The following is a 27783-nucleotide window of genomic DNA, read 5'->3' as shown; positions in this document are numbered from 1 at the left end:
CAGCTAAGTGAAATCTATGTAATGCCAAAGCATGCAAATATGTAATTACATAATAAATGCCAGTATCAGCAGATAACTTGCACCACAGATGTTGTAAAGAATAAAGCTGTCTTTCGTAATGTGCATGAAATTAAAGGTGTTAGAAGTAAAATGAAAAATTGGCCACTCTGCTTGGAGGTGATTCTTTGCATCTTAGAAAGCAGATGGGTGCAACCGTTTGGCTCGGAATAAAGCAAACAAACAAAATGAGTGTGCCAGAACTGTGTAGTAAGAAATAGGATGAATGGTAGGTGGGAAGTATTACAGTTAAATCAGGTTCTTTGGAGGAGTGTGCGTGTTAGAAACCTCTTTCTGCTTCCTATCTGCTCCTGTTCAGATGTGTATTTAACAAATCTGCTACTTGTTGCTTATTGTAGTGAAATGTCCCATGTCTCCTTCTCTACCCAAGTTGAATTTTCTCCAGCTGAGGTCAGTGAGAGTGTTACCAGTGACTTTCCTGGGTCTACGAGCATGACCCTGCTGGCCAAAATTGCCTTGTGGAAAAGCTCCCCTGGCAGCAGGTACTTGCTTGCCAGCACGGGGCTGAGGGCCCTGTTTTCCCCTTGCCATCACTCTTCCTTCCATTTGGAAAGCTTTAGCTTGTCTGTTGCTTATGTTAACACTTACTTTGATAAATACCAGCTCAGATTATGGACTGGATGGCAGGAAGTTTAGATTAGATCGGCCCCTGGAAATGTGCAGCCACATTCCTCTGAAGCTGCGAGTATGGTAGGCTCTGCCTTAACAGATAAACACAATAGCAGCATGCTTGAAATAGATGAGAGCAGAGCATGATTCTGGGGTGTGAAGGGACCTCACTGTTCTGGGAGCATGTGTGTTACTCTCTCCAAGCCTGTACTGGGAGGGTTTTGCAGTTCTTCTTGCTTCGTTCCTTCCAAGGGGATGTTGGCTCCAAACACCTTCAAGGCTGTCATTAACGTGCCAGTTATCAGTCTCCAGCTGAAAACACTGAAGATATCCAAACAGCATGGGCTGACTTTTTAAAATCATGGCTTAATTTGGGGGCCTAACCAGGATGCAGTGATAACCTCTCCTTGTTTCATTTGGTGCTGTCCTGTGGTCGGTCCAGCAGTGCCTTCTGCAGAGAGGATTGGTTTCTCCTCCAGGCTGGAAGAAGAGACCCTCAGCTCTGCTGACCTCCAACATTTGAAGCCCTGACCAAAACTGAGAGAGCCTGTGGCCTGCCTGGTGCAGGCTGATTTTCCCTCTGGGAGGAGGGAACGCTTAAAGTAATTTTCAAGCGTGTCTCTGTGTGCAACCGTTGCAGCACGTGAATATGGGGATTGCAGCTGTTGTCATTGCCAGCCTGATAAGGGCACACTAGTGCATGTGAAGCCTCTTCAGAAAGTGTTATGCATCACATACAACAAGCTGATGTCTTCATAATTGGGTTGTTGTTTGAGCCTAGAAGCAGAGAAGTGGGAGAACTTCATCAGTCACTGTGCTGTGATACTTGAAGCTTTCCCAGAGTGTTTCTTGTATGTGTACAACTGCACGCTTTGTATTTGGGAAGAGAAGCTTCTTTTACTGGGCTGAGCTAATGAGCTGTGATGGGGAGCAGTCGACAGGGTGATGCACATGTGTGTGAGAGGAAGGAAAGAGGTGTTGTCCAGTACCCTTTTTGTCATTTTTGGCCCAAAGGCTCTTTAGCTGTAAATAATAAATAAGCATTCAACTGAAAAAAAAAAAAAAGGTCTGTCTTCTAAGAGTTCATCCAGTTTTGATAACGGACCAGTGAGTTTACTGCCCTTACTGCTTCTGAGGAATCCAGGCTTTGTGGGAGTTGATGGATTGGTAATTCCAAAGCTGCTACTTGCAGTAGGCAATTTCTTCTGAGGTGGGAATAAATAGGTTGTCAGTGCTCTAATTATTGTTAATTAAGTGACTGAATGTGGTAATAGATCTGATGATCCTCCGGAAGCTGTTTCTAAGGTCAATTGAATCATGCAGCTGACTACAAGATGTCTTTTTCAGAGTAACGGGAGTTGCAGTTTTAGGAGCTTCTCTTCCTTCTGGATTCATAAGGCTTTTTTTGACAGTGCCCTGGACAAGGAGTATCTTTCAGAGTGAAGTCTGCATTTAACATTTGGTATGATTTCTTCTGTCATCCACATGTTTAAATAAGCACCACTTCTTAAAGGAATTCAGACTGAGAGACCCAGCTGGATTTCTGCAGATGTCCCATTTTAGGCTTTGCAACGCTGCTATTTGCAGCGCATTGCTTTCTGGACAGCCTAATAAGAAGAGAGGACCTCCAACAATGCATGATTTGGTGTTTTTTAGTCAAGACTTAGTGATCAACCAAGCAGATTATCTTAGTGGTGCTTGAGAGAAGACATGCTCCTACTGCGTCCTGATTTTCTGGTTTTAGAGGCAATACCAGTCTTTATCTCTGCATAGAATGGGTGTCAGTAGCTGGAGAGATTTAGTTTCGATAGTTCTACAGATAATTTCTGCAGTGTATGAGACTGCAGGGTCTTTCCCTCTGGTAGGGCTTTTCTCTATCGGCGAGCTCCTGATGTCCAGTGTAGCAGCAGTCTTGGGTTTAATACGAGAGTCCTTGTCTGTTTTGACATAAAGCCTCTTTGACACATTTTGGAATATTGCAATTATTCTCCCGTGCTTTGCTGCAACCTCTTGCCTTTAAACTTTTTTTGCAGTTGTGTAAAGTGGAGAGACCTTAGCTTGGTATTACAGGCAGGCTTCAGTCACAGAGCATGGCAAGCCTGTATTAATGGCACAGGCGTAACGCAGCAGGCTGTCCGAGGGCAGTGGCCCTTACGGTTGTGTAAGGAGAGGAAATAGAAAACAGTGCTGAGTGCAGGAAAAATTCAGCGTCCTGACTGCTTATAATAAGAGAGGATTAAGCGAAGCAACTGCTCTGAGAGGCATGGACCTGTTTTACTTCTGGCAGCTCAGCCGTGCATTCCTTTTAAAAAATTACAAATAGCCAAAATCGGTGAACTGGGCAATGCTACTAAATACGAGTAACAGCAGCACAATTATTCTGTCAATTTTCTCCTTTTTCTCTCTTTTTTTTTTTTTTAAGACTCCTTTCCTTTAAAGGCTCCTTTTCCTTTAAAAAAAAAAAAAAAGCAAAATAATAGCTGACATTCAGGAAAAAAGTCTGTATTAACTTTCTTTGCCTTGACAAAACTGCCAGCTTGTTTTTTTCTTTTTCCCTGCTCTGATGAGCATGTGTGGAAAACAGAAAGAAGGAGCAGCTGCTGTTGTGTCCCTTACAACAGAGAATGACCATGCCGTAGTGGCTTGGGCAAATCACGGCTGTAAGTCACAGATGGCTGTGTCTTAGGTGGTGAACGTATCTTACCAGATGATTCAGTGTCACTGGATGTTCAAGCAGTCAGAGATGTTGCCACATCCTTCACCTTGTGGGGTTTATCTGCCTGGGTTTATGCTGTTTCTGTTGAATGATGCCTGTGCTTTCCTTCGCTGCAGCTCTTAGCATGTAGCAGCACCATCTAATCAGGCCATGTGATTGCAGCCAATAAGCCTTCCTTGCAGACTCTGTAAATTGTTTTACCTCTATCTTGAATTTGTGCTTGTGAACAAGAAATCAGGGAAAATGAAAGTGGAGCAAGCTTCCAGTCAATTTTCCCTTTGTTATGAATATATTGAACACTTGTACCGTCTAGTTTTGGTTATGTGTTCCACCTGAGAAAATACAGTGAGGGAATATTTGCCTTGCACAAAGAAGCCCTAAGAATGATTGGAAGCAGCAGTATTGAGTTTCTTTCTTTTTCCAACCTCAAGTATATCCTTTTTCCAACCCCAAATGTATGTGTTCAATCTCGTAATTACTTTTACCTCATTTTTTTACATCTGCTGTAACACAACGAAGAAATCAGTCATCCTCCCTTCCTTGGAACCGGAGTCTGAGTAGCAGTTGTGTTTCTGCTGCCATCCAACTTCCACTCATGCCAGTGGCATTTGAAGATACTTGGAGTGAATAGAGTCAGGGTCAAATTCTTGAAGAATGTAAGTGGCTAATAATATCCATAGAAACGAGCACTGCCTGGCTGGCTACCTGTAGCAGTGTAAGTGTGGGGTTCGTGCTAGGCTAATGCAGTCTGTTTTTAGAGACTGCACTGTAGATGTTGGTAACTGAAACCTGATTTTCTTAGCATTCTTGTGTAAAGAATAAGCCGTCTTTGAAGCCATGCAAGAATAACTCTAGCTTCTGTCAGAATATGGTGTCTTTTAATGGTGCTCAGCAGAGCAAGCTGCAGGAGGAATTTTAAAGGACCAGAAATACTTTTAAGACTGGTCTTTGAGAAAACTTTTTGGTGTCTTTGGGCTGTGTTATTTATATAACATCGTTAGATTCAGGGAGTGCACAAAAGCCTGCCTCAGAGTCAAGGTTCTTTTTAAGCTGCTGTACAGATATAATTCAGAGGAGAGTCAAGTGCTATCTCTGGGGACATGGACATCTAGAAAGGCCACTAACAAATTTGAAGAGATAAATATATAGAGAGATAATTATTTAATCTACTTTTTTTTCCTTTTTTTTTTTTTTTTTTTTTTCTCAGCTACCATCTTAGCCTTTCTGTCTGGGGGAAAGGCTGTAAGGAACGTGTCTGAAGCAGGGTATAGTAAAGTGGGTGAGCGAGTGAAAGGTAAGGAACGCAGAGAGGGGAGGTATATTTTGATGGTCCAAGTGGGTTTCTGAAGGCCATAAATCATAACAAAGCAAAGCAGAGTTCAGCTATTAGTCAACTTTGTATCTACCTCTGCATAACGTGTCTTCGTAGCTGTTGAGGCTCGTTCCTCCTGGTGCGTTGACAGTAAATTGGCAAAGCAGTCTCAACAATACAGTCCTGAAAAAGAGAGTGGCTTGATGTGATGGCGGAAAGGAAAAAATAAACGCAAACTTCACCCTAATGTTAGAAATGACATTAATATGTTTCTTAGAAAACATATGGAACAGGCTGCCCAGGGAAGTGGTGGAGTCACCATCCCTGGAAGTCTTCAAAAGACGCTTAGATGTAGAGCTTAGGGATATGGTTTAGTGGAGGGCTGTTAGCGTTAGGTTGGAGGTTGGACTCGATGACCTTGAGGTCTCTTCCAACCTAGAAAATTCTGTGATTCTGTGAAATTCTGTGATTAGCTGGCATTCAGGAGTTAATGAAACCACATCCATTTGGGGGAAATCCTCAGCCTTAATTGTGTGGAACTCATTGTATTTACCTTGAGGATGAAGACACAAAACCATGCTGTCTAAATCTGAGTCAGTAGCTAAGGGAAAGAAAATGCTTCAAACCAGATGCTCCACCTGACTTGCAGGTACTTGCATTTATTTCTTTAAATTCACATCTTTCTGTAGACAGTAGCTACCTGATTATTTATGAATCCCCAGACACTGTTTCTGTACCTTAATGATCTGCCATTATCTTGAGTATGTGGTGGGCACGAGATGAGGGTCATACATGTAGGTTTAATACCGATTTTTTGGTATTGTATCAGTTTATATCAGTTCATATAGTTTATATCTTATATCCATTTACATAGTTTCTCTTATATCAGTTTTCTGGTTGTATACACCAGGTTTAAAAACCATTTGCCATCTGTGGGCCTAAGAGAGATTGCCTACTATCCATAAACAAAACCAAGCACTTGTGGAAACAAAATTAAAAGTATGTTGTGTGTATGTGAAGCGTATCATCTTGGCGGTGGTGTGTGACTTGTGGTATGGATCTGGGCATTTGGGCTCTGTGCATTGCTACAAATTACCCACGATCAGCAGTGGGTGCCTTTGCCTTCCCAAAGGCAAAAGCTCTCTGCAATGGTATGGTTACTTGCCCATTTTGAGGGAGGAACACCACAAATCTTGTCCTAATGAAAGGTGCCGTGAATATATAGTCACCGAGAGGGTGGATACAGAGATAGGTTCACTTTCTTATCCCTCTGCCCTTTATGTGCAGAAATTTGTACCTGGGTCTGGCTTATGGAAGAACCTGCTATTAGATTAATTGTACTGAAACCTGTTTGCATATTTGGGTTCTTACTCCACAGTTCTTCATGCTGCAGTGCTGTAGGATCCTTGTACAGTCAGTTGCTGGAAAACTTGCTTGGTTTCCTTGGGAGAGTGACCCGTTAGCAGGCTGTCAGTGCTCCGGCAGTTGCCTGATTGCAAAGTGTGCAAGTTCCAGCCCATGCCAAGCACGGATCAGGTTGTTAATCACAGCTGCAGCTGTGCAAGCAAACCTGGATTCAAAGTGCAAATAAGTACATGCTTCAGCTGTTTGCAAGTGGGAGGGGACCAATACATAACCCTGTGCAGGAACCTTAGCTAAAACTAAATGTTGGCATACCCTTAAAATAAAAGGTGCATTAGTGGGGATGAGGAGATATTTCCTTTTTTATAGGCCATGCTTCTTTCTGTAAACACTTGAAGGCTTTTGCCAGGTAATACAGAGAAACAAGACCTCTTGACCCTTTCTCCCCCACCCTTACACCCCTCCCTCCCTCTCTCCCCCAAAAATGGAACCGTTTGTTTGTCCAGGGATCTGAGTCATCCGTGTTTGTTCAATGATCTGAATATTGAACTTAATTGTGAAAATGCTGTGAAAACATTGCAACATGTTCTGTTCATGACCTTGTAGTGATTCCTCCCTGCCTGCTCTGGGTAAGTCACAGCTCAGGTTACTCAAATCAATTCTAACTGGAAAAAAATCTGAAGAGTTACTTCTTTATGAAAATTGAAAGACTTATTCTGTTGAATGTTGCCATATATTGGAAGTAGTTTCCTTGGAGCAAGGAAGTTGCTTTGTAGTGCTACTGCTCAGCATCTTACGCAGAACCCAGAGCTTGGCCTGAAGTTGTTTACTTCATCTGTTTTGCTCAAAAGAACTGTGTGTAATTTTTAATATGGAAGATAATTTTAGCCTTTTAACCAATTTAATAATATATGAAAAAAACAACCCACCTGCTGTCAAATGAGCAGAGTAAGTTTCATGGTTAAAATTGAGGTGCTTGAATTAGAGCAGGATGACAAGGAAATAAAAAGTCATGCATGGCAATGCATCTTATGCCCTCAAAGACTAGAATTCATGTTCGTTTATTAATTAAGAATGCAGATTTATTTTCCAGTTCAGGTGTAGCTTCAAAGATACTAAGAGTAGGACAGTCACAATAATGACTTAAAGTACATACTGAAGGAATAAAATGTATTTTCCTGCATAGCTTATGTAAAAGAGTTTCAGAGATAATTTAAACTACACTTGGAAATGACCATTCCTAGCATTTTGAGTTCATTGTTGGAGACTTTATTTCCAGTTGTCTGAGGAAAGTTTTAGTAGCTTTAAAAACTTGATGCTATAAACTAGTTTGGAAGTGCAGTATATTACCGTGTGATCTGCATATTGCACATATATAAAAAATAATTTACTACCTTTGTTTAATCGGGGTGAAAATATATTTAAAAGCGAGTATGACAGCAGACAATTTCATAAAGCCTTCGGTGTCGTGTTGATAGCTATATAACATATTGTGATGGTTTGGAATGAAATCCATAGTGACTTGTGCAGCCAGCTGCAACAAATAAAAATGTTTTACTGCCTACTAGTGTGTTATGTTTACAGCACAGCAGACTGGCTGTCATCAGAGAAGCTTGGATGAAAACTTTTTGATTAAATGATGTAACTGCTAATGTGGTGCAAATTATTTTGGTGGTTTTCTCATAAACTCATGTCCTTTTGTCTGACTGCTCGGTATGGCTTTCTGACTGGTCGGGATTTTGCATCTAAATCAGTTATGAAGCAACTGCCAGTTTTTAAGGCCACCTTTTGTTCTGCTTCAAAATGAGCCAATGAAAACTGTAACGAGGACCTGGCCTCTGCCCATTGCAACGCTGTTTTCAAGGAGCAGAGAATTACGGTGTCAGCTGGTGATTGCTGGGAGGTTTGGGTGCACACCAAGGTTTCTGGGGAGATTGTTGTTGCTCCTGCACATGGGCTGAGCTGCCTTGCTGATGGCCTTGTGTTTGCTGTGTTGCCAGCTGAAGATCCTCCTCCTGTGGCCTGTGTTACAAAGCGGTAGGTGCCTTGAGCCTCCTGATTTCAGGTGGTGCTTGGGGATGCTTGACATTGTTACAGAACTGTGCAGAAGCACTTTGAGTCACAAAGAAGGAGGCTGTAGGATTTGGGTGTGTTGTACTCCTGTTGTGATTCCCCTGTGGCTGGAGCAGGAGAGCCATCAAGGTGATTGATGGGTATGAGCTAATGTTTGATAATCTTTTGTCTCTAAACTAAACATCAACCTCAGTCATTAATGCAGGGCAGGCTGTTGCAAGCACATCTTTCATCCTGCATGGTGTTCCTGCCCAGAGGCTGATTTCTGCTGATCAGAAGGGATATCACTCTTTTTTTCCCAGTGCTACCTTTTTATGTAGCTATGAGCTACTAAGCACTTGCTGGGTTATATGCCATAAAATATGCCTTTTATAATCAGCCTATTGTTGAATTGCTTTTTTGTATTCTCATGGTCTACTCTTCTGTATGCCTCCTTATTAAATAAGGGGTTTTTGAATATTTGCATGTTCTCTTTCTGAGCCGTGTCTTTATGCCACCCCAATTTGACAATGCTACAGACTTTCATCGATGTGAATCCAACATGTCTAAGAAGTCTGCCTTTCAGGTTATTCAGATAATAATTCACTTTGCACCTTACTTTGAAGTAGGTCCAATGATGCTTCTCATGGATAGTGTCTGTGTGTCAGAAGGGTGTTGCTCAGGAAAGTGTCTGTGTAGCAGCATGGTAAGGCATTGTGCTTGTATGGTTTCTTGTCGTGGTTCCGCTCGAGTGGGCAGCCGAGCTCCACCACAGCCGCTCTCTCACTCCCCCTCCTCAAAGAGGAATGGGGAGAAAATATGTGAAAAGGGCTCAAGGATTGAGATAAGGACGAGAAAATCACGCAATAATTATTGTAACGGGCAAAACAGACTCGGCATAAGGAGATAGTAAGATTTATTGCCTACAACTAACAAGCGAGAGAAGTGAGAAAACAAAGGGAAAAAAAAAAACAAAAGCACCTTCCCCCCATCCACCCTCTTCCATCTCCTCCCCCCGAGCGGCGCAGGGGAACGGGGGAATGAGGGTTACGGTCAGTCTACAGCACTTCTTCTCTGCCGCTCCTTCTCGGTCACTCTCGTCCCCTGTGCTGTGGGGTCCCACCCACGGGATGCAGTCCTTGATGAACTGATCCGGCGTGGGCTTCCCACAGGCAGCAGCTCTTTCAGAACTGCTCCAGATATGGGTCCGTACCACGGGGTCCATCCCTCAGGAGAAAACTGCTCCAACCTGGCTCCCCTACGGGCAGCAGCTCCTGCCAGGTCACCTGCTCCTGCGTGGGCTCCTCTCCACGGGCTACAGGTCCGGCCCGGAATCTGCTCCGGCAGGGGTCTTCCACAGGCTGCAGCCTCCGTTGGTGCAGGGCTACCTGCTCCACCGTGGTCTCCTCCACGGGCTGCAGCATGGAACCCTGCTCCACCGTGGTACTCCATGGGCTGCAGGGGGACATCCTGCTTCACCATGGTCCTCACCACAGGTCGCAGGGGACTTCTGCTCCGGCGCCTGGAGCACCTCTCCCCCTCCTTCTACACTGACCTTGGTGCAAGGCTGTTCTCTCACTCCCTTGACTCTCCCGGCTGCTGTGTGGCGCAGCGTTTTTTCCCTGTCTTAAATATGCTCTCACAGAGGCGCAAAACAACATCGCTTATTGGCTCGGATCTGGAAAACAATGGGGCCCTTCCCAAACATGGGGCAGCTTCTAGATCTTTCTCACAGAAACCACCCCTATGGCTCCCTGCTACCAAAACCTTGCCACGTAAACCCACTACAGTGATGCTGAGCTAGCTTTTGTGTTGATGCCATGGAGGCATTGCAAGCAGAGCAGAAGGCAGTAACTGCTGAAGAAGTTAATTGTGCCGAGGGCATTCAGAGCACAGGATAGGTGAGCAGGTGAGCTATAGCTTGGTTCTCACTGTGGTTTCAGGGAGGGATTTTCTTGCGTATAATTTATATCCAAGAAGAAACAGTTGTAATTGGCTAATAGCTATTTACCCTGAATGAGAACAACCAGGGAGACCTAAATGGCTAAATGCTTTTTGAATGAAGTACGGAAGCTTTCATATAGACCTTGTCCTCATGGGTTGAAATAGCATTCATGCGGTTACATTATTGGCGAAGGTTATGTTCTCTGGGTGAAGGGAAATGGCCCTTTTCTTCCAGTTGCTGTTTGTGGTGAATGAAACCAGTCCCGTTCCATGATACTTCCACGAAGCATTTCTCTAGAAGTCGTGTAGCCATGTGGGCCATTGCTTTGAGATGTATCTGCCTAGACTTCCTCCTCAGTGTTGTGAGATGAACAGAAGTCTCATAAACATTGAAAGGTAGATTTTATGTAGGGAAGTATACAAATCTACATAGAGAGAACTCAGCTTTTAGGAAGACAGAAGTGAAAGTTCTCTCAGTTCATGATTTGCCTTTGTAGGCAGGTCCTTTCTTCTAGCAGACTGAATGGTTGTCTCAGTGGTGGGAAACCGCTTGTTTCTTTTGGTCTCTAGGAACTCCTTTCTGTCCCCTCTGTGTTTTAGCAGCTTGCTCCTTGATCTTTCTGTCTCTGAATGACCTGCAGGCTCCAAGCTCCTTGTGGTGACTTTTTTGGCTCCCTGATCCTTACCTTCTCTGAAGAAGGGTCTTCCACCTTTTGGCAAGGAATCTACCACCCTTGTTGCCTTATGGGAATGTAATGCTGCACACAGAAGGCAGAGAGAAGAATGTGGGCTGTGAGTCCCTAGCAGAGAATGGGGACTAGGTGGTCTACCAGTCTCAAGTAGAAGAAAATATTATTTAGCAAGTGAAATCTTTTTTTTTTTTTTTTTTTTTTTTTTTCCCGGTGTAGTTTTTGTAGTAGGGACCATCTGGCTCTTATTAAAAGCTGCTGAGGAGTGTGGTTTTGAAGGACTTCTCACTACTGAACACCACTGCTGTAAAGCAAAGTACCAAATTTATTTCTTCTTCAAGTATCTTACTATAAATTAAACAATGGAAGTGCAAGCTAACGCTTTCTGTGTATGTATCAGCAGACCTTGTGGGAAGGGTTAAAAATGTTTTCTGTTAATTTTTGACCATAAGGAAATGTGCTACATACCTGAAGCCTTCCTTACCTCTCTTTGTGTTACAAACATGATTTTTATTGCTTGTATAACATTTGCCTGCTGCTTTCTTCCAAGAAGATTTGCAAGAGACAAGTCGTTGTCTAGGAGTTGAGCTGGGAGGAAATGCCCATTGTCCTTCCTCCTGCAGCATCCTGCGTTATCAATTAAACAGAATAGAAAATGCTTTTCACTCCTACTGTTTCACCAACCACAGTAGCTCCCACAAAGCTTAAATGACGTGGTCCCTGACACACATGCATGCAGTAGGTTTGTAGCATGTGCAAGCTATTGTGGCTGTGCTTGTTGCACCCCAAGCAGCCAGCGTTCTCATTGGCACCACCCAACCCAAGGCAGCGCCTGTACTTGGTGCATCAGTTGTGAAAAGCGGGATGAAGCAGTGGGGTGGCCACTGGGACTTCCCATGATACCCTAAAGGCAGAACTGGCCTGCTGTGAGCATGCTGCAGGCAAACACAAAGTGTTGGAAGGAGCCAGTAAGGACACAGAGGAACTTCTCTGATGCATTAGATTCGAGCCAGTAGTTCTTTGTGATAGCTTTAAGGAAATGTGCCAGGGAAGGTTGGCACCTCACATTGGTTTTAGAAGCAGTTAACATAATGGTGGGTTTTCCTAGCATCCACCTATACGATTCTTAGGTCTCCATCTCTCAGCAAGGCAGTGGTGGTTCTGAGATCCTGAGCCTGCCAGGTTCAGCCCCTGAACTGCAATTTAGACTTGTGTCAGTGGGAGAGGGATCTTTGTCCAAATTCTCTGGGTGTAATAGACCAGCTGAATTCTTCAAAATGGCTTGAGAAGTACGATGCCACTGGGTGGTAAAAACTCAGCTCCACCAAGGCGGTGGCTGTTCTGGGTGGGCTCCATCTCTGGGGTTTTATTTTCTGTAGGAGCAGTACTGGTGAATGCGTAGTGGCTTTGTCTCTCAAGTGCATGGCAGCTAGACATCCAACACTCGAGTGGCCCAGGCTTTATAATCTAAGTCAAAAGAAGTGAACTTTGTCATTTTGCAGTTCAGGCAACTGAGGCTTCATAGCATGACTTTACTTGAATGAGAGAATCAGATTCTTCTAAATTTAACCACAAGATTTATCTTGTCTCCTATCAGTGCCATTGTATCCTGTATGTGGCTTCAGATGATTCTTTACTGGCTGTGCACCTGAAGGTGGCTTCATGATCTCATATGAACAGGTGGATGTCATCTCTGAGCCCTGAAAGAGTCACTGGTTTTAGCAGCATAAATTGCCCCTCTTGTTTCTATGGTACCTTGTGCAGCTGTGGGACTTAGGTCAGCATTGGCATCACTCCATGGGGTGGAAGAGAAGGTATTCCAGGCATTAATTATCCGCTCTGAAAGAGAAGATAATTGTTACTGGCTGCCTAAATACTTGGGCAACAAACCAACTCTGAGCATATAGAAGCACGATTCTGGGGACAGTCTGCTGTTCAGATAAATGATTACATGACAGATGTTATTAATCTTGTACTTAAACTATGAATGATCTTGCAGTTTTTTTACATGTGTGATAAATAACTTCATCTTTTCTTTTTAGTTGATGTCCATCAGTGTTTTAGGTGTTTCTGCTTGGATGAGAGACTACCTGAATAATGTTCTCACTTTAACTGCAGAAACAAGGTAAAGCTCTCCTTAAACCTCATAATCTGTGTAGGTGAATGATTGCAGTGTACATTGTTTCTTCTGTATAGCAGCTTTCCTAATTAGGATTTATAGAATTAAGAAGCCTTCAGTTAAGGTAATTATTGTTTTGATGAAAGGTGTATTCTTACAGCCATTATTGGCATCAGTTGAAATTCGAGATAAGGGAGATACAAATTTAATCTTGTTTTATTCCTCTTGACAGGGATCAATTTTTGGCCAATTGCCAACGTGTAACCATATTGTATTTCTGTACAGTTTTGAATATTTTTAGTTTCTATTTAGTCCAGAGATTTAAGAATGTTGTTATTTGTGTTCCTGCAGTGTTTATGAGCCCTGTTTATGGAACAGGGCCTCACTGTGCTACACGCTGTGCAAGTGTAGGACAGGCACTTTGCCTTTGTCCCAAAGAGGTTTCAGACTTCGCTTTCCTTACCTCCTGGTACCTGATTACAGCATTTGACTAAAAACACATTGAAGAGATTTCTCTGAAACTCGTAAGGTACTGGAAATAACACATCTGCTAATCTACCCTTTTTGTTTTAGTGCCTATATTATGTTTTTCCACTGTATAATTTTTGTGTGATTATGTTATTTTGATTGTGGTTCTGATTGGTTTCAGGGTGGAAGAGGCTGTCATTTTGACTTACTTTCCTGTGGTCCATCCAGTCATGATTGCAGTCTGCTGTTTCCTTATCCTAGTTGGAATGTTGGGCTACTGTGGAACAGTGAAAAGAAATCTGTTGCTCCTTGTCTGGGTACGTTTCATAACCTCTAACAACAGCTAACTTATGCTTCACTTCAACAATGTAAGAAAAGTTTTAATCCTCTGGCGCTAGATAAATACTGATTATTTTTTATTACCATGTTGAGTTATGGTATCAGTGAGGAATTGTAATTGCTAAGCACACAGTAGGAAAAAAATTACTGCTTAGACTGCATTATGCTATGACCGAAAGACAAACAGTGTTTCATTTTTAAAAATCTACTTCATTTAGTAAAGGAGTTCCTGAAGAGAAAAATAACTCAAACTCTTAAGTACTAATAATTACAGGAACATGAGTTGGAGTGGTCTGAAATAAACCCTTGTGCTAACCTTCTGATTCGTGAGTGTTCAATAGCTGGATAACCCAGTCTGGATAACCCAGACTTATAACTGATTGTAGGAATAAAGCAAAGTAACAGCATTTCTAGCTGATGAAATTTGTTTGAGAACGCATTCAGAAACTTTACATTATTTTACATGGATGTGGAGTTTTGCACTTGCATTTAGTTGTAAGTGAGTTTAAACATAAATTTTAAGTAGTCAGCTTTTTTCCTTTGGAGGCTACGTAACTGAGCCAAGAGCAGCTGAAAACCAGTAGCCACTCCTGCGCAAGGCTTTATATAAAATTTAGCTACAGGCTTTGACTGTAAAAGGAGTTAAATGCCTTTTAATTCATCTAGAAGTCAGGGAGTTTGAGGATAGGCAACCCTTGTTCAAGAAACCCTTGAACAAATTTCAAATATTTAGATTTTAAAAATATTAACAACAAATATTTAGACCTTCGGCAACGCTGAAATCAAGGATGTCGTGTACCTGCATGCCTCTAAGAAATCTAAGTGGTAGAGCTCTCTTTGCAGAGCTGGTCTTTGTATTTTAGTGCAAGGATTAGTGGAATTCCAAGTAGTGTGTACATGTAAGCAATGGACGTGAGAGAGGTATATTAGATTTGGCTAATGTTTTTTTATGGGAGAATGTGGACTGGTAAAGTCCTTCAGCTCTTGAGGATATCTTGGAGTCTTGTAAATGTAGAATTGGCTTCTTGCTGTTGTTTTTTTTCTACTGAATTGTATGTTGGGTTCTTCCAAAATGTGTACAGTTGTACTTTTCTAATGGTTTAAGGCGAAAGTACACGATGCCTGTACCTCAAAAATATTATACAAAATGACCCCCAAAAAAACAAAGTGAGAAGTTGTCTGAGATTTATGCAACCATTGCTTTTATCCAATTGGAAATACTCAGGAAACAATCAGGAAACTGTACTGGGGTTTTGCATTAATTTTTTTTTTTTTTTTCCTTTGAGAAAATTGGGGTAAGCTTTATTTGAGATTTCAAACAGGAGGTATGTATCACAAGTGTCCCTTAATTGCAAGATGGCAAACACTGCTTCTCCTTTTGGATATTAAGCATCTAGTACAATATTAAGATTATTGTTTCAAAGTTATATAATTAGGAAAAATTATCATTTAATTATGAAAGATTTCTAATGCAATAGTCATGCATATTATATTTCTAGGTCTTGCAAATCAGTGAGAACAAGTTCTCTGACACGTTACTTAGTTATAAGCACTTGCATAAAACTAACAATTTTATGTAATTTCATACTATGTAATTATCAAGTAATCTTACATATTTTGTATAGGGCCATTCATATATTTTTGTTTTATATAGATAATGAAAGTACTAAAAGATGGTAAACTTCATTAAGCTCTTATTTCTTCTGGTAAGGTTGTAAGATTATTTTCATTGTGTGTTTTATGGTGGTGATAACTTTTAATGGGAATTAAAATTAATTAAAAGGCAAAAGCAACTACATAGGCCAATGTTATTTAGCATATGAAAAAAATGTTTTTGCTATAAAACTTTCAAAAAATCATAACTAATTACAAAGGAACAATAAGAAAGAAGTTAAAACTGATGTTTGCCTTCAGTTTATTTAAGCTGCCTGTGGAAAGAAGTCAGTTATGGCTTTTACAGCCATCTGGAAATAAATTATTCGAAGTGTGTTTAGGCAGTCAAATCACACTATATCAAAACAAGACATTTCTGTCATTTACCTTGCACTATTTCATTCTCAGGAGCCTTAGAATTTGTTCTTGCTAGTGAAGCTGATAAGCAAAACTAAGCTATCTTAAGTATGTTGTTGTTTTTGATTAATTGCTAATACAATCTTGTTACACTGCACAAGTATGCAGACAAAAGTCAATGCTTCATTCATCAGACTAATCAGAAAAGTGACTGATCTACAAAATGAGCTTTTGTAAAACCAGATGACCTAAAACAAAAGAATCTTCATGTAAAACATTAACAACCTCTTCGATCATGGTTTTAATCTTCTTTTTGAAGTCCACAGCAGCCATAATGACAGCAAGCAAAGATACTTGGATCCAAATCATGATGTTCCTGACAGCATACTAATTGCTAGTGCTAATGTGGTTAATTGAATTGGATTCTTGTAAAAATCTAATAAAGCATAAGGACTGTAAAATGTATATATCAGTCTGTTACATATTTTTCATTCAACGGAATACTGTATCTAGTTTCCAAATTTTATCTTGCAATTAAATGTTTGAAACTTTTCCAGCTTCATGTGAGGCATAAATATAAATTGAATTAATGTTGATTCTGCCTTACAGTAAGAAAGTAGAACACCTCAGTATTCTGAGGTGTATGCTCTGGATTGTTTGTAGAACCAGCAATTTTAAACTACAAACATTTAACTTTAATTGTTTTAGGAATATATAGCCCTGAGGGCTAGTGGTATAAATAACCCAGGGTGTATACTGTGAGTGTCTGTAATGTCTTTTTTTTTTTTTTGTTCTGCAAATGACCAACATCCTAACTTAGAAATGAATATTTCAGGTGCTGAAGATCTCTTCAAAATTATTGTGAGGTTGTCTCGCTGCATTTTGCAGCATTGACAGTTCAAGTATTAGGACAAATCCTCTAAGATGGGTAGGTTTGATTATCGTTCATATGATAAATGACTGTTTTATTCCATCATAGCATTTCATACTCCAGATATCTGCAGCTTACTCTACTAGTATTGTAGAACAAACTTTAACAAACTAAAACCAACCAAACAAAAAAAAACCACACCACAAACAAACAAAAATACTTTTTTGTGTGTGTGTGCTTGTGTGAGGATTTATAAAAAGAAAATAGATGTGATCTTAGGAACATCTGGTCATCTTGATTTAGAACTATAACATACAGCTTATGTATTTCATAGCCCTTGGGATTTAAATAAAGTTAACTACAGCTATAGAGTTAACCATAGGGAGAGGCTGCCAGGGGGATGTTGTGTTGCATGTTGCGTGAGGCTTTGACTTGTGGCTTTTGCTTTGTGTTCTGCTGCAGCTAGGGTCACATCTCATAAATGGTCTGGCCTCTTTCCAGATGCCATTTCCATTGTATATCAGATATGTACTCAAAAGACTTCACTAAAAGCACATTGTTCACTTGTAGGCCTGTTCTACCACTTGTGATGTGTGTCCTATTTCAGGGGAGACTACCTGACAGGTTCCTGAAATACATGCAAAGGGGGAACAGATTATCTTCTGAGACTGTGATTTCTCAAGATTGCAACATGCTTGGAATGACTTCCGTGAGAATTCTAGCCAAGCACTCCTTCTGTTTTTAATGTAAGGTGAACAATAGCAACAAGTTTAGTTAGAATTCAGCTTGATTCTGTTCTAAACATTTAAGAGATTAAAAAAAAAAAAAAAAGCACATCTGGATGTTAGTGTGCTTTTGTTCTGTAAGTGTTCTATTTACTAAGTTTATATGGTTGCGATGCCTACCAATATACAAGCATAACATGAATTCCTCAGTACTTCCATTTTCTTCTAGTTTGATTCACTTAAAAATGAGTCTCATGCTTTAAGTCAAATGAAATTCTTCTACTGTGTTTTCTAAAAATCTGCATTGAGAGGGTTTTTCAGAGGCACAGAAGAAATTCCTTACCTTTTGTATCTAGAAAATTGCTTTTAGAAAGGATACCATTTCTAATATAAGACCATATTGCCCAAGTAAGTTTTAAGTTTACAGTAACTTTCTTCTAAAGAGAAAGCTGTTGCTGTTTATCAGGAAAATTCAGTGCATCTAGCACAGTGCAAAATTATACTAAGTTAAATAATTCCAGTGGTTCCATCTGTATGTTTAAAAATGATCGAACCAAAGCGTCAGAGGTAGATGTTTTTTAATATTAACCACAAAAATAACCTCTTCTATAGAGAAACTTTTGTTGCATACTGGAGCCTTATTTTCTTCTTTCCTGTTAACATTTATAGTAAACTTTCCTCAAGAGTTTTCTAGTTTACTGATAGGAATACTTTACAAAACCAGAAACACTTCTGACTTAGATTCCTGTTGTCACCAGTGTGTTAACTGAACTGTAATTGTAATTCAGTGAATCTTCCTTTGCTCAGCTTGGCCCAGGAGGGCAGCTTTATTCTCATTGTTCCAGCCATGCAATATAGTTGCACCCAATATTTTTGTCTATTAAGGGGTTGGTTTGTTGCTGATTCAGTGGTAGGCTAGTCGGTGAGAGTGTTAGCAAAATGTGCAGTAGCACTTTGTAGTGAGGAGTTGAGGAAAAATGGGTTACTCATGGTTGGAAGTTTGGGAATGAGATGGAGACCCAGGCTTATTTTTTATTTAGAGAATTGGGCTGTGATGCCAGCCTGAAATGGAAGATCTGGACCTCTTCATGTCAGTGTATTGACTTTGTAAACAGTCCAAGGATGACAAGCTGGAGTCCAGGTTTTGTGGTTCTTGTTATGGTTTTTCCAAAAATTATTTAACTTAAAAAAAAAAAAAAAAAAGAAAAAAAAGAAGGAGAGAAAAAAAAAGAACTATTCTTTTACCTTTTGTCTTCTGAAGCTGTACATGTTTTGGATTGTTTTTAAGCTCTGCTATGTACATAGCCTAACTTCATTGAAAAAGCAATGAAAACAACAAAACCAAGTTGTGCACATATTCTCTGAGAATAGTAACCTTAAGGGTGTGTAAATTTTATGAAGTTTTTGTTTCATTTAAACAGCAAGAGGAAACTCTGTTGCTTGACAAAAACCTCTTCATGAAAATCCCACTGGAAAATATTTTCCTGGCTGGAGTTGTATTGCAAATTCTGGCATTTATTGCTATGACTTTTCTGTAATTATAGCATTCAAACGTATCTGGCTGTGCTTTCTCAAAAGGAAAAACTGTTAGGAATATTTGGTCAATAGGGCAAGTTTTCGTACTGATTTTCATCATAAAATTGTCAGAGAAATAAATATTGTTGAGAGCTAAATATTCTTAGACCCCTGTTGGTGTGTGGTCAAACTGTTAATTCAGTTGTGGCAGAACTGGGTTGCAGATTGGAACTTGACAGGCTGAATTGTCTACTAAACAAGTTGAAACACAACCAGATAAAGCATCAAAATTATTTACTTACCAGAAGTATCTCATCATTTGGACCAGATGATCTCGGAGGTCTTCCCCAACCTTAATGATTCTATGATTATTAAACTACTAAGCATCGAAAGGGAAGAAATATCTGACAAACATACTTACCCCATCCCATGAAGTTTATCCCATGCAGTTTAGAATTAGACAGACTAGAGTTCTTATTTTTTGCATTTTGTGCCTCTTTCATCAGCATCTCTTCATATAAAGATGGTGTGACTGGGAGGAAAACATATTCATAAGACAGGTTAGCCTGCCTTTGTGAAAGATAATTTAAGTCATTTAAGAAAGATGGATTTAAGTCAGTTGATAATACTGTAGTACAGATTAGATGAGAAGCCAGTACTGTGCTAAAACCCAAGTTCAGATGGTCAGTAAGTAAGAGGCTGGACACGTGGCTTGCATATCTAAAAGTTGCTTGTTTGACATTCCATTTCTAAGATAAAATACGCTTAAAGTTTACCAATGTTAATTATCTCCCAGTAAATTCAGATATGAGTAATTTTCTGAAGAAAATAAATACAGGACTTCTTTTTTTGTTGTTGTTTTGTTTTACATATTTCTAATTTTCAGTCTGAAGCTGAGCTGCATGCGATGTCTTATAATGTATAACCATCTTTTTGTCTTGAGACTGGATAGAGGGTAAGCTTCTTTCCTGTTCAGAACAGGATTTTAAAGGTACAAATAAATGGTTAGATTTTGAGAACAGCGTTGGTGGTGCCACAGAATAAAGCTTGGCTTTTCTGGAGAGGGTGTGTTGTGTGGGTCTCAGAGCACAGGGAGTGGACTATGGTGGTCTTAGTGTCTGGTGCCAGCCTCTCTCTCTGACTGCCTAGGCATGAAGCGTGCTGTGGTGACCCTGTCTTCTCAACACAAACGTACGTTGCTGTGTATGTATTTCCAAGACTTTTTCCAAGGCAAATGCTTTGAAACCATATGTAATTTTCTTAGCTAAATGAAGGAGCTTAAAGAGAAGAGATACAAGTTGCCTAGCTTTATGGGTTCTTGGGAGGCATTTAGAGATGCAGATTGCTGTCTGTTGGACAAACAACAAACGAGCTGATGTGCGTTTGAACAGCAAGGAAGGAGAAGTGTTAGGGTGGAGGAGCATGTCAGGAATTGAGCAGGTGGGAGTGTCCTGGTCTTCTGATGAATGCTTGGCTTTGATCCAAATGTTTGCTGGGCTCAGGCTGATGATCACCCCTCTACTTAGCAGCTGCCTTCTAATACAGGGGCACAGCCAGCACAGTACAGTTTGATGCAATTACCCGGTAGCTTCAGAATAAAAACTGACCAACAACTCCAAGGCCTTTCAGGCTTATGCAAGGTTCGACACCAAGATGATGATGCTGTCAGTTAAAATGGGTTTTTCATGTACTTCTGCAACAGTGAAGAGCCTCTTGCTCATCCTTTTGGAAAAAGGCATAGTGCTAAGTTGAAAGGTACGTATCTGTTGAAAGTAGTCATTTTGTGGTCCCGCTATGTTTTCAGTTTGAAACATGCTGCCTGAACTTCTGTGTCACATTTTGCTCTACATGCCGTACTTTAGGTTAACCTGATGAGGGTTGAGCATTTTGCCTTCTTTTTGGGATGTATGTCCTGAGTATTGGTTTTACAACGTGTTGCTGGGTCTGGCCTCAAAATTAAAAGTTTTCATGTGAACTTTGTTCCTTTTATTTTCCTTGTTCCCATTTTCCCCCATTCCTACTTATGCTGTTAATATTATTTTCTTCTTACAACTTCCTGAAAGTCATTGATGTCCAGGGAAGTAAAGAGGACTGAAATGCTCTCTGATGAATGGAGGAGGAAAGATAGTAGTAATTGAAGTGGGATGATGGAAGTGGGTACTAGGAAGCTATTGAAAGAACAGGGTCTGATATGACAGTAGATACAAGGGATTGGGGTGCTGAGGCAAGAAAGTGGGGAGCGATACTGGGATGAGAATGAAGGGTGCATCTTCACAGAAAAGAGAAGATGGAGACCTGCTCAGATGATATGTTTTCTTGTTGCTGTAGGGCATTTTTTTCCTTCTGTCCTTCCCAGCTCCAAGCCGATAGCTTGTTTGCCCAGCTTCTTGTCCTCCAGTGAAAGGAACAGGGAACAAAAGAGTTCCAGAAAGGAGGGGAGTAAGTGATTAAGGAGATCCACAAAGCCCAGTCAAACCTCCGTGTATTGTCTAAAATGCAGCCCAGTCTCACCAGTGGCCTACCTTTTTTGTCACAAAGTGAAAATGGAGTGCACATCCTGTCATGTAAATTTATCTCTTTCCTGCCTAATCTCACTGTCCTGACTAATTAACCGCAGAGGCACTGCTACGTGCGGTATGGATTTTGTACCTGAGAAGAGCACTTTTCACTCACAATGGTGAATGTTAGAAGTGTTTTGGGGCATGCTGAAGCAGACTTACTGTGTGTGTCAGCACTGACATGGCCTATTTTACAAGGAGAAAGGATTTTTTTGAACAAAAAAGCATTTTTTAAGTGTTTAATTGCCTTGATAGAAAATGAAGGGGGGGAGGGGAAGTGATTAAGGGGGCTGCATTTTGAAAAATCTGTACAGAACAGGAAACTTTAGTTTTTCATATAAATCCTATGAAATATGGGGAGAAGAAGGGGGAAAGGAATATTCTAAGCCCTGAGGAAATTATGGTCTAACGTCTATCTTTACCAAAGTCCTGTTTAGTACTTTACCCTGACCTTGCAGTGACCCTTATTCCTTGGAGTTCGTTGACTTGAGGTAATTGAGCCTGGGGCAAATAAATCCTAATAATTGTCTGAAGTGCACATTTGCTTATTTCCAAAGTAATACCCGTTTTCTTACATAAACAAGATTAAGTGTTAAAGTATAATATTTGAAACATATCATTTCTATCTCATAGAGGAATGGAGGCTGTGAACCAAGTTTTTACAGTTCATAAGTAAAATCGTCTATTTTTTAAAAAGGCAAACAGGCCAATCAAGAGAATTTGGACACATACCTTCAAAATCTAAAACGTTCATTTCCATACATAACAAAAGCCATTTATTTTATTCAGAAAAATAGTTATAAAGGTTTTTGGGAAAAGTGATCATTATTTATATAAGCCTTGGATTTCACAAAGCTCTCAGACGTCAAGACCATTTGTACAGAATGATTAAATTGGGTGATCTGGGAAACTGAAATACAAAACATTTGATCAATTTGCTGTGGAATGTATTTATTTTGAAGGACAGGATGGCATTCAGTAGCTGGTGTTGTAAGCTGGTGGTTTCAGCCCATTTCCTTGTTGACTCGTGACTGCATCCCTCACAAATTCTTGCATTGTCAAGCCAGTAAACCAAATTTTAGATCAGGATGACAAATGAACTGTTAATCCCTTCAGGGCAGGGCTGAAGGAGCTGGGGAAAGGGAAGAGGGGGGGGAGGCAAGGAAAGTTTGCACTGCAGGAGTGGATAAACAGGATTTCAGTTAGCTGTGCAGCTTGTCAGACTCTTTAATGAGTGCTTGCTCCCTTTCTAAAAAGTATAGCTGGATCAATCATTAAAATAGCCTCATTAGCTGTTAAACTGACAAAATTAGAGGAAACCATAGCTTGTAACTTGCTGAGGGAGGAAGGACTTTTTATTATTTTTTTTCACTGAAAGAGTTTGGTTCCTGTTGGTAATCAGGCTCTGTGGCAGTGGCCATCTGACGTTTCGTAGGGTGCAGACAGATGTCTGGATGGCTTGTGTCTCCGAAGAATAAGGCTGATGCTCTCAGGCTGTTGGCCATTGGGAAGTGCTCTACATAACCCTCTTAAAATCTTTTGGCATCTGTTTTACATACCATGTACTGCAGTCGTTCAGAGGTTCCCGTAAGGCTCTGTTCTGCAGCTGCTTGCCCTTGGAATCTCCCTCAGCCCCTGCCCTTCTCTGTCAGATCTTTCTGGCCTCTCTTGCCATTTGGACCACGTTGCCCAAGAAGGTGAGAGCATCAGACAGCAAGGCTGAGGAGGCTGGACTTGCTGAGCAGTTACTTTTTGTTTGCTCTGACGTGAGAGTTGTGGTTTTTCCTGAGTCTGGAAAAAGCGTGTTATCTTCTGGGAGAAAAGAAAAACGCTTGGGAGGAGAGAGCTAAAGCTTGAAAATAGATGTTTATTAAATGAAATGCAAAGCACGTGAGTGATGATTCATTAACAAGTGTAACTGATTCTTCAAAAATTGAATGATATTTAGAGTCTTGTAGACCAGATTTGCCAGCAGCTGGAACATCCCCCACGCTTTCATTTTTTCTTCACCATATTGCATTTTCTGACTCCAGCCGTTGTTTGCTTTTGCCATTGCTTTCATATACAGAATGCTCTCTTGCTTTCTCACTGTTCGGAAATTCAGAAGAAGCCAATACTTCTAGTATGTTGTGTGATGGGATATACTCATTGTCTAGAGAAGAACTTAGACTGTGAAGTGTCCTCAGGTTTTCCAGAGCAGTAGTATCTAACCAGGCTTCTGTAAGAACAGACTGAATAGGGTCTAGACCCAGTAAAAGGAGTGTCACGTAATACGGAAACCAAAACATGTGAGGAAAGAAAAAGGTTAATTAAGCCATTCTTATGCCTTTCTGATGAAATTTGGTGGCTGCAGAGCCATGTCTCTGTTGTATTTTCATGAGCTGCCTAGACTCTTGCTTCCAAATCATACTTCCAGGCTGCAAACAACATGGGAATACCATGAGCAGGATCTAAAAGAGTGAGTGGGGATTTTTTTAGGTCTTTGATTCTCCCAGTGCTTGACATAACAGCCCCCTAATTTTACAGGTTATAGTAGTTCAATGCTGAGTTGAATTCAATAAGTCATTGGCAAAAAAAATTGCCAAACCCAGCTGTAGCAGCAAAAAAAAGCCGTGTGCTAATACTTCAGGAACATGAGCTATAAATAGCTTTGTAGTATAGCTACTCTTACTGCCTCGGCTGCTTGTCACAAGAGGCTAATAGTGATTTGTAGGTCAATAAATATCCTAGGTCATCAGATTTCTGTTAGGGTTTCTGCTCTTAGCTTAATTTCTGGCATAAAGCTTACACTAGAGTTTGAAAGGGCATCTGTGGAGGACTGTCATGGAGTTTTTGCATCTGTGCCAGCAGGATTATTATGATGGTAGGTAATAGAATATGGAATATTCACGTTGCCCTGGCTGTTGCAGTGAAGACTGCTGAAGCTGACTACATTTTTAACTCTAGTTTTCTTTTTCCTTTGCTAATTGTATCTAGAATTGGTTTCTTCCACTGTGAAATATCTCTGAAAAAATCCATAGTCTTGGAGATACTTTGGAGAAGAGCATTTACAATAGGGGGACTGGAGTGGGAGGAGGAGGAAGAAAATTTTTGTAAATTCCCACAATGTACTGTTTTCTGAAATCTGGAGTCATTTTTTGATGGTCCTGTTGCCATGTTAGTAGCCGAAATAGGTTAGTTTTCACAAGTTCTTTTCACCTGTTGCCCAAAAGCATAGACAAGTTGCAATATTATTCAGTGATTAATTGCAAGCATCATGTGGCATATTCAAGATAGAAAAAAATAATCTCTATAACTGCAGTGAGTCTTGAATTACATCTCTGCATGAAACGTGCTTCATACTTTATATTCTTCCCTGTAGTTACCCACAATTGCATCCAAAAAATCTATGCTCTGCAGTACAGAAAGCCATAAAAAAGATTCTGTGAGGGAGATACTTCATATGGTGCCATTCACTACACTCAGAACAGAACATGAATTGTTAGGGGAAAAACAAACAAACAAACAAAAAAAACCCAACAACTTTTTAAACTAATGCAAAATATCTTTGATTTTTGTCATAATGATTTTCCACTTCATAATGATTTTGCACTTACTATTGCAATTTTATATATATCTAAATGATGGAAACCATTGAGAAAGAAATGTGTTCCTGTGATGTGTTCTGTGGTGGTAGTCTTTTGCTTAGTTTGGTAGAGGAAATAGAATAGCCAAAAGCCTGTCATAATTTAATTAGGATAAATTAATTTTATAGTTCCTTTTTTTAAGCCTTACACAGAGAGGGAAGAAGACATTTTGGGCATATGCCAGCATGTATATGCTCCACATATGGAGCACTGACATGTGGAGCTTGTACCCTCTTCTGTGATGCCACTGCTGCGTGCAGGAATTTTATTCAGATTAAAACCTGTGATCCATTTAGACAATCCACACAGATCTTTCTAAAAATAGTTTTGAATTAGTTTGATGTTTTTAATGCGTATCTGCAAATAGCATGTACCTTTGTGGTGATTTAACAGGTTGATAGCATTTATGCAAGTAGGTATCTGAATCATTATCTGAGTAAGAATAAAACCTACAATTTCAGTGCCAGTCCCCATTTTTATTTTTATTTTTTTTTTAATTCTTGATCATTTGAGAATTACTTCTTTTCTGTGGTTGAATTTTTAGCATCATTGGATTTTCATTCTGTTATCTTGCTGTGCCTTTGTATTATTATATGGGAATTTGCTGGAGCAGTGAATTTATGGCTGTCCAATTCTTTAACAAGAAGGGGTGTTATAACTTGTAGTAGCTGAGTGTGATCTTGCAGTGTCTTTGCACTTACTGTGAGTGTTCACTGTGATAGGTTTCCTTGCTATTGATGTGTCTTTTCTGCATCAGCGGATTCAGGGCAGGAAGAGCATGTAAACTGTGGTCACTTTTACGCCTGCATCACATGAAGAGTGTTCCAGGAGAACAGTGTCTCATCACAGTTTAGGGAATATGCTTAATGTCTTTCTTGGCCCTTCATCCCCCCGTCATTTCCCCATCCCTTTGAAGGTAGTTTTCACAGAAATTACTTTGTTTTTATTCCCACTTACTTTCTGTTTACTGTTTTGCATAAGAAAGGAAGAGGAAAAGGATTATTCTGAACTCCATAGCTCGAGTTCCTTTGTGCCTGTCTCATGAGTGATGTGCTGGAAAAGTACAGTTGTTCAAACCTCCACAGGCCATTAACGCAGCAGCTCTCTATTCTGGGGACTGAGCTGCATACACATACCCATCTGTTGCTAGAGGATTCCAGGTGCTTGTGCAAGGCTCTGGGTATTTGGAGAGATGCCTCTGCTGGAAAACTACTGCTTTACCGAGCTGCTTTGTTCCTTTCTTCCTCCCCTGGGCCAGTGTCAGTGAGCAAGTTAAATGAGGGAGTTACAGGGGAACCAGCTCCTGCTAATTGACAACATCCATTTGACACTGTGGGGATACTGAAGTTTAGGATCTTGGCCACATGCATGTCCCTGGCTTAGAGAGGAGCAGTGTCTCTGGTATTCTTTATTTCTTTTTTAAATTGGGAAATATTTTTACTTTGATTCACTACTCTCAAGGGTGTTTTCTACTGGCATTTCAGTCATCCATCTTTTCTCAAAACAACAAAATTTTAGTCTTTTCCACAGCCTTGCTTGTGGAAGTCCTTCAGTGAAACCAATTCAGCCAGATTTGTAACAGGATGAAGGAGCCACCTCTATTTTTTGATGGTTTTGCATAGTCTTAATAGGGCAAGAACGATAGTCATTACCCACTGCCTGCAGAAGAGAAATGTTAAGTCTGTAGAATTCGCCATGCAAGAGGTCTAATTCTTGGAGTGATCATGGCTTTACATTATTGCATGTAGATTTTTTTCGTGGTGACTTGTAAATACCTTTAAAAAACTGCTCAATCCTTTCTGTGCCTTCCTGTCTCCTGGCATGTCCTGGAAGAGGGGGAGAAAACCAAAGGTAGAAGGTACCTTGGCAGTGACGCCAAGAGTGGTTTATGAGGAAGGTGGGCTGGTGAAAGTATTATTGGTGACCTGGGGGCATGGGTTTGGGTTTAAAGCATGATGGTGTTCCACAGTGAGTTTGTCTCCTTTACAAAATGTACCACTTAGCCTGTAGAAGCAAGGAAGAAATATTAAACCTTGTTTTGAAACCAAATCCTTGTATTTGGCAAAAAGTAGGAGTGTGTAAATGCAGAAAGATGCATTTAACATTGAGACTCCCTTGGGAATTCCACTGGGGACAAATAATAAGCATTTAAGCGAATAACTCCTGTATTTGGAAGATGGAAGTTAGGGGTAATAAATTTATATAATGGCTCCAGAGGCTTTTTTCCCCCCACACGAATTCTGTAAGAATTACTTGTTCTTCAAACCATTAAATATAGAGAGCTATAATGTTCCTCTTCAACAGCACAGTGAAACTGAAGCTAGTGTATGAGAGTTTGGTCTGCCTGCAGTTGCTCAGTTCCTAGTGTATCTATTCCTGCATATCTGTAAATTCTTTGTCATTTGTTGTCTTTTCTCTTATGGACAGAAGATGGGCTTTCTCAAGACAGAAGGCTTGGTTCTACAGTGCTATGACATGTCCAGATGTAGCAAGAGTAAGAGGAACTCAATTCTTAGCATACCAGAAATGGTTTGAGTAAATCTGGATAAATAGGCTATATTCAATAACTGGAGAAAGCAGTGTGTTTTGGCTCTTCTGTCTCCAGCTGCTACCAGAAAGTGTTTTAACAGTATGCTTACAAAAATGAGGAAATATCAAATGTTAAGGTTTGTGAATGAATGACATGTTACCAGGAGATGTAAATTAAGCATTTTCCCAAGTATGCCACATATACACACACAGATGTATCACTTTCACTATGGTCAGTGAGTTTTATATAACATCTGGGGA

General features: G+C 40.3%; 1 protein-coding gene across 3 annotated transcripts in view; it reads left to right on the top strand.

Moving 5' to 3' along the window:
• TSPAN12 (tetraspanin 12) overlaps positions 1–27783 on the top strand; it is a 48501-nt gene that overhangs the window by 2190 nt on the left and 18528 nt on the right. For 2 of the 3 annotated variants that reach the window (XM_082780666.1, XM_082780664.1), the window contains exons 2-3: positions 12805–12887; positions 13531–13666. In XM_082780666.1, the coding sequence (XP_082636792.1) occupies positions 12805–12887; positions 13531–13666 (219 nt within the window). Of the gene's footprint in view, positions 1–4610; positions 4698–12804; positions 12888–13530; positions 13667–27783 lie in introns of all 3 variants that reach the window. The other variant, XM_082780665.1, reaches the window with a different exon arrangement.

Source organism: Aythya marila, assembly GCF_965140915.1.
Source record: "Aythya marila genome assembly, chromosome: 1".
NCBI classification, from domain to species: Eukaryota; Metazoa; Chordata; class Aves; order Anseriformes; family Anatidae; genus Aythya; species Aythya marila.
Note: the sequence above shows the minus strand (reverse complement) of the source record. Positions and strands in the feature narration are given on the sequence as shown.